Genomic DNA, 13,321 nt, shown 5'->3' on the forward strand with positions numbered 1-13,321 from the left:
GTCATTCATACATGAATGACATCAATGTTTCCTGCGGGGCTGCGTCATTCATGTATATATGATGTGTACATTCAGCTAAAAATATATATGTACATGTAACTCGCTAAATCGAGTGCGCGTACAACACTAGTAAACAAGTAATAAATTCAAAATACTCGGCGTGCGGATATTTTTGCTACGAGTTTACCGCGCTGTGTGCATTTTTCGATAAAAAACAACTTTGCAAAAACTTGTTGCTTGAAATACAAAATTTAATCGATTGTTTCCTTCGGACAAATATTTTCTGTTCTCAGCCTTCCTTTTCTGTTTTTCAAGTAAGCGTGCTATGATACTTCGAAAAAATGAATTTCTCGAGCTGAAAATTTTTGTATATACTCTACAAAGCCTTATTTAATTACAGTAAAATTTGAACAAATGTATATTCGGCGAGTGAACCGTACAAAATTTCTAAAGAGGTGGGCTGAAGCGAACCGATACTGTTGGTCTATCTACAATGTGGCCCCCAAAGAAATGATTGTATCTCCTTGAAAATGAATTCTCTGTGCCGAAAATTTTTGTATATATTCCTCAATACCTTGTTGAACGCTAGTAAAAGTTTCAAAAATTTTTCCTCAGAGGTTCGGTCACGAAGAATTCCTAACAGATACAAGTCTTCGGGACTCCGTTTGGAGGAATATTAAAAACCACTCGAGCCGCCATTCAAGGTACAATTGACGAAGAAGACAAATGATAATTTTCAAAATTCAATCCGAACGATGCTCGGTCCTAGCGAGCTGTGCGTTGTCGCATCGGATCCTTGAAGAGGCGAGCGGGTGAGAAGCGGTCCGAGGGGGATCGTTGTCAGAAAGGGGAGTCGTATAGTCGCGTGTAGGGTGGGTATAGTGATTGTTCTGACTGGTTTCACTGATCCGTAGATGCCGGTCGAGCGGGCTAAACGGCGAAGACCTATCCGTCGCGATTAATCGGCGTGCCGGTTCTCTCTCGGGGATGTCGATCGTAAGGAAAAGGAAGGCGGCGGCGGCGGCTGTAAATCGAGTTCGCTTGTGGTTCGGTTCAGTTGTGGTCGTCCTCGTCCTCGTCTTCGTCTTCGTCTTCGTCTTCGTCTGCGTGGGGAACAACGGCCGTGAGACGACGGGTTGGCTGGCTTCAGGCCAACGGAGGTATAGTTTCAAAGGGTGAACGTGAAAACCAGGTGGTAAAGTGGGGGTGGTGGACCGGAAGAAGGGTTGATTTCGGTGCACGGTGAACGGTGAACGGTGAACGGTAAAGCGAGCCATCCGGTGAAAAAGAGCAGAAGCTGTGGAATACCGACGAATAATCCGACGCGAGTGACACACGACGACTTTGTATCGGCAGAAGAATATCAGTGCTTTCTTATAATAATTACGGAAAATAGTTACGGGGAGCAATAGTCGAAAAGGGTTTGTTTCGTCGGTGTTCGGTGGTTGACGATTATCATAGTTATCGGCGCGGGTGTGCGCGGCAAGATGCGCTCGCGACGCCGTGACGGTGGCTGAACGTTTCTAAAGACGAGTGGCTCGTATACAGCCCTCGATTTAACGCCTGCAAGCTCGACTCCTCGCCGCCCCTTTGAACCGCCCTCCACAGCCTTGAAGAGGCTGCACGCAACGCAATACTGCCCCGGTTCGTCGCTCATCTCCTCGGCTGCGTTCGTCCGACACGCGGAACAGGTGAGAAACACGCTACATGTGCCACCACCTTGGACCACACTACTGGATACTCGTTTATGCACGCTGCACTGTGTCGCCAGGACAATTACTCGCGTTAACGTTCGGACACTCTGTGTTTCTGTGTTTGTTGGTGTTGTAGAAGACGGCATGGTTTAAGTATCGTGTTAATTGGTGTGCTACATTTTTCTGTATCTCCCTCAAACCCTGATCCAATCGTAGTAGACATTTCACAAATCAACCGTTTAGCCAAGAAACATTTTTACTCACGTTTCCCTTCTGTACTTTCCAAGAGAATGAACTTCAGCGTTTCGAAGAAATGATCATGTCTCACCAAAACATGAGTTTCTCGAGCCGAGAATCTTTGTACATACTCTCCAAAATGCTACTTAATTATAGTAAAAGTTGTACAAATTTATATTTAATGGTTTAGTTTTAAGAAATTAATATAGATTTAGTAGACTAACCCAGAGTTGATCTATTTGAAAAGAGGCCCCCCAAAGAAATTACTGTATCTCACGAAAAAATGAGTTTTCCGAGCTGAAAATTTTTGTATGCAATCTTCAAAGCCTTATTTAATTACAGTAAAAATTTACATATTTGTACCAAACGGTTTTAGTCGTACAAAATTCCTGAAAACTGCGGTCGAAGCGACTGACCCGATAATGCTAAAAGGGGCCTCCAGAGAAATAATTGTGTCTCTTTGAAAAATGAGTTTCCCGCGCTGAAACATTTTGTACACCTTCCCGAATACCTCGTTGAATAATAGTGAAAGTTTGAAAAATTCCTGCCGAGTAGAATGTAAATCGTAACTGAAGCCCGAGCGGTAGTATCGTTGGTACGGTCCGCAATTTCGAATTAGCGAGAAAGAATTAGTCGAGTTGCACTACAAAAGCTTCGAGCCGCGAAGTTTGGACAGTTTCCCAATTTCTTGCCGGAGATAGTGAACTCTCCGCTAATGGATGAACCCAATCTTTCCGCAATCTGTGCCGTTCGGCGTGGTACTGTGTCAACTGAAGTCGTTCTGAAGTGGTTCATTATTAAAGCCTACCGGCTGCTGCGAGCTTCGGAGAGATACGAGTCTCCGGCTTCTGTTCGTCTCCAGAATCCAAAGTTTCCTGGGGACTCGCTCGAAACACCTTCTCCCGGACCAACGAACCGAGATCGTTCGTAACAATTACACGGTAATGCCGGGGTTGTCCTGTAAAGAATGCGACGAATTTTTCGCGTACTTTCGCGAACCCCTCCGTGCAAAATAGTTCCACGCGCGACCCGTATCGCGAACGAGCTACGAGCGTCGTAAATACTCGCGTTAAGTTCCCCCCACCCCCCGGGGAATTATAATCGTAATAATTCATCGGCGCTGGTTCTTGCGCGAGAGTTCTTTGTTCGAGGATAACAAGTATTTTGTGGATGCTGCACCGAATGCTGCAGCGAAAACCAGAAAACGATGGTGTAGACATATAGAAGAAACGAACACTGGTAGAAGTAGAGAGTTTACGCGTCGTTAGAGTTTGCTATCGACTCCCAAAAATGTTTCATATTCATAACCTCTACGATTTATTCATAGAATTTATGATACCCGGCTTCTTTTAGTATTCAACGTGGTTCGGTAGATCGAACAGTTCTTTCAGAGATTCTGCAATATTTTATAGGCTTTGCAATTTTTATAGAAGTTCTAGAATGCTTTTATAATTTCTGTGGTAGTCTAATGCGGTTCCCTCTAGAGAACGTTAGGCTCGTTTGCGACACCCAGTCGGTGTAAGTTCGCGATGCAAAGCAGCGATCGTCCTGTTGCAAAAGAGAGCGTAAGATTCGACGAGTTGGCGTCTCTTTGAGCGAGACTGCGGCGCCATAACCGACGGCAATTACTTCCGGTCGATGGAGACCCCGGTTATAATTAGTCTTCGAACTTCCCGCGAGATTCTCCCCCGGCCCTAATCGAAAATTACCGAAACTGGCGCGGGCCGTGTTTCCCTCGGCAATTACTCCGTCACAGTGGTACCGAGTTTCTCGAAAATATCGACCGAGCCGATGAATCCGAACAACTGTGGCTTCCGGAATGGTCTGTAGAATTGCCGATGGAGACTCGCGTCGCTCCGCCGAAGTCGAAGAGGCAAGATATGCATACGGAATCGCGAGCGAGCGTGTTTCGAACGATTCACCACCGTTCGGGAAACGGACTATTGATCCCCCTTTAAAAATATCTGGAAATCGGCGTAATAATAGCCGAGGTTTCGGCCGAAGATAAAGTGGAGACTAGCGTCCTTGTTGTCCTGGCTGCCGGGACGAAAACATCACGCGACCGCGCGCCTTCCTCGGCTCGAGCGGAACTCGGAACTCCGACAGGAAGAAAACTGTCTCGGTTCCCAGCAAAACGTTCTCGCGATACAACCGGAGGAAATTCGACCGAGGCGCGCGACTCCCGTGTCGCCTAAGCCTCCAGATGATTTATTTCCTTCGTAAAGAAGGTCCTCCGCTCCTATTAAGGAAAGGAGGACGCGTGCGACGTCATGGTTGCTGCAGGCTTATGGCGTTTTTAGGTTCCTCACAACAGACCTTTTCCCTTGATAAAAATCACTGTTGAACCTCCCTGGCCAGATTCTTTTCGGTACAAGACAATTCTTACGGAGAATCTACAACATTTCATAGCTCATACAATTTTTAAGAAGGCTCTCTCAATGTTTCTATGACTGCTAATTTTTTTTGTAAGCTCTAGAATTTTTTTACTCTGAATTCTCAGCAAGCTTTGGAACATTTTGTAGACCATACAATGTTTACGTATGCTCCATAAATTTCTTTCGAGCTCTAAAATCGTTTTAATAAGTATCCACAAGCTTTAGAATTTGTATTGAGCTCTTTCTACGATTCAATGTAGTCGAGTAGATAAAATTATTCTTATTGAAGCCTCCGTAACATTTTACGGGCTATACAAGTTTTGGTGGGTTCTAGAATCGTTTTATAGCCGCTACAAATTTTCCAAGGGTTGTATAATTCGTTCATAAATTCCACAGAGTTTTCCAAAAGGTCAAGTACCAGTTTCATAGGCTTTTTCTAATGGTCTCAAGAAATTTTCGAAGGGTCTAACGATTTTCCCACGTGCTCGACTATTGTTTCTCAGTGGTGATCGTCCCGCAGAGCGTGCAAGGATGGTCTCGCGCGGCCAGCCAAGCAGGCCCTCGTTTCCCGGCCGCGTCCGATCGTAATTCGAAACGGTCTCGGTCTTAAAGCCAGAGTTAAAAGAGCAATTTCAAGTTGTGCATTAAGTTGCGCGACAGAAAAGTTCATTGGAGTCTCGGGTGGCGGTGGTCGGGCACGCGACGGCACGCAACAACGCAACGAGCAGGCAATCCGTTCCATAAAACCGAGTCACGAGCAATTTCGACGAGGGGGGGGGGGGGCACAGTTCGCGGAGCGGTTACACGCCGCGTTACATTCACCATTTTCCGGAGCAATCCCGCGTCTGGTTCGATTCGTTCGCCGGGAAATTCCTTGCGACATTCAAACGATCGGCAATTCGAAAATTCGAACAGGTCGATCTCAATTAAACGACAGCTTCGAGGGCCGCGCGTTCGCCTCTACCGAAACAAGCAATTGTCCCCGGTGCCTGGCTCGGGCCGGGTCAAATCCCGGGGAATTAATTCGTTTCTCCTCGGGATTAATGTCATTTCTCGTGGCGGTAATTCACCGGCAACGATCCCGGGTACGCGCGACACGCCGAATTTACAAGCCACCGGTGGCCCGACTTGTTTTTACCGAAGAACCCAGTCGCGCAAAACCACCCCCGTTACGCCGTGCTGCATCTAGCTGCGCCGAGCTGTCTCATTCCGGGATGCACTCGTTCCGTTGTCTTCCCCTGTCAATAATACCGGGCAGGATCGATTACGTGCTCTGTAATTTGTTCGGTGGACGGGCAACTTTTTGCAGGCTCCGCATTTCTTTCGGATAGACTTGTAAAAATGATAAATCGCGAGAGAAATTCTTTCGAATCGAATACCGGGTCAAAAGCCAGGAAAATACAGTTTTGTCGAATCGCTCGACGCATTGTGCTTCGACGCTGAAGAACTCGTGGCCGCACGTTCGTCGGACGATTCGTTTTCCCAACAAAAGAAGGAGAGCCCGGCCCCTTCGCCGGGTTGGCGTGCAACGTCCTGCAAAAGTAGGAACGAGTTTTCGTCGAGTGGTAGTAACCGGAGTAACGAGGGTGGCGAGGGCTGTAGAAAGCAAAGGTAGAGGGAGGGAGAGAAAGAGAGTAGGGTAGTCGCGTGTTTCGTGTTGCGCCAGGAAAAATGTATCGTCTTTCGTTCGTCGTCGGCCAAGAGGGAAACTCTCCGGCATCCGGCAGGTACGCGAAAGTTCCCGAAAGCGTCGGCGTAGTTCGCGTGAGTGGGTCGCGACGTGAAATGATTTTGCTCTCGAGTACACGGGGAACACGGGCCCCCCCGGCTTCGAACACGAGTCCCGAGCTTGTACACCTAATCGCCGGCACACGGGACGAGTTCTGCTCCCCTTTCGGATCCCATCGATCCGAGGCGATCGCGCTACTTACCCGCTGGAATTATAATGGAATGGGTTTCCCTGCGAGACTCTGCATTCCGACTCTGTCTTCGTCAGACCACGCTCCCTCGACGTCCCCATGCAAATGAACCCCTTGTTACGTCGAGTCCATCTCCTGGCGAACGCTTCGAGCACGATCCACTCGACATTTGTCTTATTCGGTTCGTGCACATCGAAATATTATTATTAGACTAATAAAATTAGTCGATTTTCGGGAGTTATGCCTCTAATCAATCGAGCGAGTCAAAAATAATTGAAAAGTGTCATTCAATTCGTCTAATATATCTACGAGTTGTCCGCTTTCCGGAACTGTCCTGATTTACATTCTTGTAATTCCCTGGAAAGTTACCGAACGATAAATTACCGAACCGACATTAGAACTTACCGGTTAGATCGCAATCGAAAGGGCGGAGCGGTTATAAGATCGACGAACTATGATTACAGGACACATAGCACTATGCATTTATGATCGTCGCTGATAGAGATGCGCTCGTGTATGCTAAGCACGTGGTTCACAGGGCCTACGACGAAACTTTAGAGTCTATAAGTGATCGTAGGCCTTCTGAAAAGACTTGTGTACTTAAGTAAAAAATTGTAGTATCCATAAAATGATCGTGGGACGCGTAAAAATATTATACAGCTTGTAAAAATGATGTAGACCCCGTAAGAAGGCTGTTGGAGAACCTACGGGAAAAATGTAGAGCTAACCAAAAAAAAAAAAAAAAAAAAACAGTAGGTTCTACGATAAAAATTACAGAATCTCCGAAACAATTCTAGGGCTTATAAAAATTGTATAGCTTATGAGAAAAAAATAGCAGGTATCTATAAAATACTGTAGAGTCTTCCAAACAGCAGTTTAATTCAGGAAAATATGTTGCAATTTGTAAAAATACCGCTAGGATAATTGATCGGCAACTTTTGTCGTAAACTAGAATGTCAGGTTGCGTTTCTCTTTAGCGGAACGCTATAGCGACTGGTGCTCACGATTATTCCGCACCGGCGAGCTAAAAGTCCGCGAATATATCCGCGAAGGTGCTAGTTTTCTTTACACCTCGACGCGTTCGCGCCGGCAAGAAGAATAGTGAACGTTTCGAAACAATAGGCCGGTCGCGATAGTCCGCGCGGTAGGATTGCGTGGAAAATCGATCGGGTCATTGTACCAAGCAGCTCGGGTGTAAACATTGCTCTATCGTAAACCCGTTCGCCGGTTCGAACGAATTAACTCGGCCACTTTGCGACTTCGAATTTTGAAATCGCGCCGTTGCAAGCCACGGGATTCTTCGTTTCGCAAATTCGTGTGTTACCGGACGGTAATTGGCCAAAGCAAACAGTACTTTCGTTGGATTAACAGGTTGAACAAGGAGTTGTTTCTAGGGTTCTGTGTCCAGGGAGTCCCGGAACTTCCGTCTAATTACTGGGAAGCCTGGCGGAACCGTTGCCAGCGGATCCCGATAATTGCCAGCGAGAAACAGTTCGAGCTTCAGCTGTGAACGGGTGGTTGCAAACGTCTCGGCTTGTCAGTCGAATCAAATCAGTGTCAGAAGCACCGAGCCCGGCCGCGATACTGCCGCCCGGTTAGAACACCCGCGCGCCTGCTCACAAACCTCTAAACACGTCCGGTGATATAGCGCGCTCCAAACATTATGATCTACCATGATGTTCCGAACGCGCGCACGGCGGTGGTCGCGCCAAACCGGACAGCTGACAAACGTTCGGAGCCTCGCGTGCCAACACTACTATTTTTTCGAGTACACTCGAGAACATCGAGCAATTATATTTCTCGCGAAACCTTTTTCACTCAGCCTTACAACGCTCAGAAACGTCACTTGCATCGTCCACAGACGTTATTTCTTAACATAACTTCTTCAATTTCCACGCTTTTTCTATGAAACCTATACCAGTACATTCCTGACACTTTTCTGGTTAAAAAGAGTCCAAGCACGATGCAATTCGCATCATATTTACTCGTTTAATACACGATTTAGTAAAACCTCTACTATCCGAACTCATCGATCGAGCATCGGTGCAATCGGACAAGAAAATGTGCTCCGATTTGTCGCATGATGGGACTCATTTTGATCAGAAAATTGTCACGAATGCATCAGTGAATATTTCATGAAAAAATTAATATTTTTAGAAAAAGCAAACCTCACAAATTCGTTTTGCGAGGTGACGAAGACAATTTCTTTGAACGGACACACTGTAGAATATATATCGTTCGATTCCCGGAACGGCGGAAGTAGTACAATCTAATTGTCTTCGGGAAAGTTGTGTCTACCGGTTTCTTCTCGGGAAAGGTTATGGCAAAGTTCGAAAGTCCCGCGCTCGGTTTACGAAGTTCTCGGTTGCCGATCGGAACCTGGAGAGAGAAACGAGTTGTTCGTGTTCTGGTTTGGTTACCGATCGACGACGACGACGACGACGACGACGATCGGATTAAAGTCGAGGATGAATTTCATAGTACGCGGTTAAGATCCCTCGCGTGGGGAAACCTTATCGCTGGCCTCGCTTCTGCCTTTGCCCACGGATTGGTGATCGTCCTGTTAACTCGAAATCAATATGATGCTATTAACGGAGCAACAATTGGAAAGTGTCAACGCGGTGCCCGGGCTTCGCCAACGAAACACTTCAAGTCACAAGCCCGCAAGGCACGACCTTGATTACCTTGCGTGGCTGCCGGTCCTTGATGCTCGGGGGATCTTCAACTCGTCGATGGGGGAAACTCACCTACTTCTCGCGGCATCCTCTTCTGCCGATCCCTCCGAACAATTTGTCTAAATTCCGGCTGAAGCACTACACCTCCAAAGAGCTTTAAATTGCTTTAAATTGTTAGAAACTAAATTGCCGATTTTTGACGAACTTATTCAGATTCGAACTGTTCTAAAGTCCCGAGTAAGGATAACACGATGATACACGCGGACCAAGGTCCCGCTCATGGTGTACCTTTCATTGAAAACAAAAATCGTAGACCAATTCTTTCAATTTTGTGACAAACTGGAACCTTCAATCTTCGAATCCACAGTAGTTTCATTCGCGAGAAAAATTTTCCTGCGTTTCCAGTGGTACATGGGATGGTCGCATTTTTTCGCGTTAAATCGAAACCGAGTTTTCAGAGTAGAGTAGAGTGAAAGGCGCGCTGTCAAAGAATCGAGTAATTTGGTAGAAACGTCTGGCGAATTGATAATCGACCAGGCACCGTGGGGTTCGCGTAGCAAACGCGTCGAAATAGTAAACGGACAGGGGCTGGCAGACCTAGTTGCACTGAATAGAAGAAACCCGACTTGCGCTCTCGCAAACAGAATCCCCGGCGAGAGTTATATACCGCACGACAGCTCTTTAACTATAAAGCCACCTTGTGCTCGAGCCTAACTAACGCTGACTGTTTGTTCAACGATTCGGTGCGGCAGTCTTTCGCTCGCCCAGAGCAACGACCTGGCTCCTCGTCTCTCGTTCAGCCACCTGACAGCGGGATTAGAACGTAAATTACACCGGGCACGCGAAATTGACGTCGCGCGATCGATGGGCGACACCGAAGAGGCTGCCGATTCGGGAGTCTCCTGTCTGCTGGAAAAAAAATTCTGGTCTCCCGTGTGCACTCGCGCTGCAACTTTTCTAAAAAGAAAATTTTGCTAATTTTCAAAAACCCAGAGACCAGCAGTTGAGAGTTTCTCAATTTCATTAATGATTCAACGATTTTTCCGAATCAATATGGCGCAAAAACTTTTTCTGAAGTTATTCTTTAAAAGAAAATTTATCGAGCTTCTTCTTGTACTAATGTGTTTTTATTTTCTATTATTTCTCTTTCTCCTGCAAGATCGAACAAGCCTGTAGAATTGCACTGTTCGATCCTTTCAAATCCGTCCGTCTGAGCCTGGTCTAAACCCTAAAAGGACCCGAAACAGAACAAAGGAGGGGGCGTTCGTGCGTGTACGATTCTACGCGTGTATGTGGACGACCTAGGTAATTGCGTGAAATAGAGAGAGAGGGGGGGGGGGGAATCGGTCAGAAGGCTTTAAAAGGAAAAACGAAAACGCGGAGTCAGTCGGTCTTGCGAAACAGAGCGGAACGGTCGACCTGTGAGGTGCGAAACACCTTTTCCTAGTTCTAGAAAATTACAAGATAAAACACTCTATTAGAGTTAATGAGAGTCGATTCGATAGATTTCTTTGTTCAAGCGTATATTATAATAAGAATCCCCCACGAAATCTAAGTGAATTCAATTTTGTTATTTTTCTGAGACAATACGCACTAGCCAATTTTAATGCTCGGTAGGTTTAGTGTGATCGGCTCTGTTTAATCCGTCGGAGTTCTGAATCCTAACTTGACGTTGCCTGGGTGGGCTGGAAAATTAGATACAGGGGTTAATGGTGCACTTGGTTCGAAAGCGTTGCTTAACGGAGAGCAACTTTAGCGGCTCCTTGTCCCAAAAAGCGACTTACAGTTAGTGGGAAGCCACTTTAGTGGCTGGTGGTGGTTGGAGGGTTAAGATTGCTAAATCCGACAGCTTCCCAATCGAAACCCCTAAACTTTTAGCTGTTCGTACGAACCTTTGTAGTAGACGGTGGCCTGAGGAGCGTTTGCTAACGAAGAATTTTCTGTTTCCGCAGGCGGGGCCTGGCGAAAATCAAGAAGAACCGTGAGACGACGACACGGAGCCAGGAAGAGCGGCGTTATTCCCGAAGGGGGGCAGGCGGCAGGGTAGAAGAAGAAGAAGGGGTTCGGCTGGTCCTCGAGCGAGCAAGTGGAAGAAAAGGAGAAAGAGCCGGGGGTTGTTAGACAGACCGAAAAAGAAGAAGAAGAAAGAGTCACCTGCTACTCGCCGGTGGTCCTATCGCTCTAGGATCGATCGGTGGAAGGCTCTCGGAGACCCTGGAGGCAGAGAGGAGGACCAGGGGGAGCAAGTCGGAAAGTGTTGAAATCCTCTCGGAACTGAATCTGTGGTGAAGCGCGGGTGCGGGGGCGGCGAAAGCTTGTCAACCAACTGAGGATTAGATGGTGGAGGTGCTCGAGTGGCGGGCTAGGGAGCCTACGGGGCCGATCGAGGCACCTCGCACCTTCGCAGGGCCGGGCTGCAGCCCTGCCGACCGCTGTGAACGCGTGCAGCGAGTGCAGCGAGTGCAACGGTGGTGGCCGCGTCTCTCTCGCGTTCCCCTCGAGCATGATCTCTTCTTAGCCTACTGTTTCACTGGCCCGCTCGTTGCTCTGCAACTGGACAAACCGCTGCTGGCCGGAGCACAGCTGATCGAAGCACAGGTGACCAAAGCAGAGGGTGCAGAGGACTCTTCAGTGACCAAAGCACAGGTGATCGAAGCTCGAGCGAAGGGGGCACGGGTGACCAAAGCTCAGGTGACAGGAGCACAGGGTGCAGAGGACTCTTCAGCGGTCGAGTCTCGATCGTTCGAGGACACTGTTGCGCCCAGGAAGTTGGAGATCGATCGTCCGCGAATCCGGGAGGACGGCGCCGCCAAAGCTGAAGTGAAGCCGAACGAAGTCGAAGCGAAGCCGAGCGAAGGCGAAGTTGGTGCCCCAGCTCAGAGGATCAAGATCCAGATCGTGGTCGAGCCGCCTGTAGACCACGGCCCTCTAGAGAAGCAGGATCCAGCGGATCTAGAGTCAGAGCGAAGAGAGCTAGAGGGGAGGGAGTTTGTGCTTGAAGCGGCCGTGCTTCCGAGCAGGTTAGAGGATCTGTTGGAGCCCAGGAAGGGCTCCCGTGAAACGAGCGAGACTGGCGAGCGCAATGTGGCAGAGCGGCGGCATGGGCGCCCATGCGGCCAACAATCCATGGATGAAGTTGATGGGCATCGTCCACAAGGAGAGGAGGCACCACGACTCGGGATCCGCTGCCGCCGCCTCAGGGGTTCAGGGATCTGCGACCACTGGCAGCAACGATCGGGCGCTCAATCAGTGAGTTCAGACAATTTTTATTATGCTCCCTCTTTTATCAAATTTACAGCGTCTCGTCAAAGTGCTATGAGACTAGTTTCCAACCACAACAACCTGAAAGCGTTTTTATAACACGTTCGCTACCACCGTCACAGATCATCACAGAATATCACAGTTTGCTTAAGCGTAGACAAATTAATTTCTTATTTGAGATTTCACGATTTTCTTCTGCTAAATTCTTGCAATATTTCAGAAAGAAATAGAAGTTGCTTTCGAACGCTTTAACCATGAAGGTGAACAGCGAAACAAATTCTGGTAGCGAACGTGTTGAAATCGTGAAGGAGAATATCTAGGGGGTGTTCTTCGAGTATTACACGCACATGGTGCATTGATACACATTTTCTGAGAACAAGAATAATAATGACATTAGAAATGATATCATGTAGGAGCGTGCACGAACGTATATGCAAATCCTTGAAAGGTTCTGCTGGGAAACCAATTAGATCACCTCGGGAACACTTTTCGTATGATCGCAGTTAGGAAGGATGGCGCGGTTAGGGTGAAATAGCACGTGTACAAATGTTTTCGTATTGCGAGAGCGCACTCGAGCACTTTATTAACCAGAGAAGGTTAATTAAGACAAGGGCCATTTGCAGTTTACGTATTAGCGGGTCGCGTTCGGCCAGTATTGGACTGCCGGCCGGTATACTAACCGCTATAGCTCTGGTGTACACTCGAGAGGGTAGCTTCTCGGTGTTTGACACAAATGTGTGTATACGATGCTCCCGAGAGAACGACGAGCGGCTTGATGGCTGATTTTCGAATCGAACTGACGTTCACGGGCTTACGTGTCTCGGGGAAATGGAACGGAATAGTTCGTTTCTGTAGATTAGGCTACCCGGAACTCTTTGTCCGTCTCGTTGCCGGACAATTCAGGTCCTGAAATCGAATCAGAACTTTCGAACCTTCACCGCAGAGGCGGGGACTCGAAATTACTCGAACCGATGATTGTTTCAACGCACGCACATACACACGGGCAATTACCAGAAACAACATGAGTCTTGAGCATACGATGCGTCGGGAATGAGTAACCAGTGACAGTGGAAATATCCTTCTATAGTGATTCCGCGTAGAATATCGAAGAAATATCGGAGGTGCGGATATGGAAATCCTATCGATTAATAATCCGCCCA

General features: G+C 47.6%; 1 protein-coding gene across 1 annotated transcript in view; it reads left to right on the forward strand.

The window, feature by feature from the left end:
- Positions 1-11,874: 11,874 nt before the first annotated feature.
- Shaker (potassium voltage-gated channel protein Shaker) overlaps positions 11,875-13,321 on the forward strand; it is a 267,533-nt gene continuing 266,086 nt past the window's right edge. The window contains exon 1 of the mRNA XM_076793390.1: positions 11,875-12,149. Coding sequence (XP_076649505.1) covers positions 11,983-12,149 — 167 coding nt within the window. The 5' untranslated portion in view covers positions 11,875-11,982. The remainder of the gene's footprint in view (positions 12,150-13,321) is intronic.

This window comes from Halictus rubicundus, chromosome 9 (assembly GCF_050948215.1).
Source record: "Halictus rubicundus isolate RS-2024b chromosome 9, iyHalRubi1_principal, whole genome shotgun sequence".
NCBI classification, from domain to species: Eukaryota; Metazoa; Arthropoda; class Insecta; order Hymenoptera; family Halictidae; genus Halictus; species Halictus rubicundus.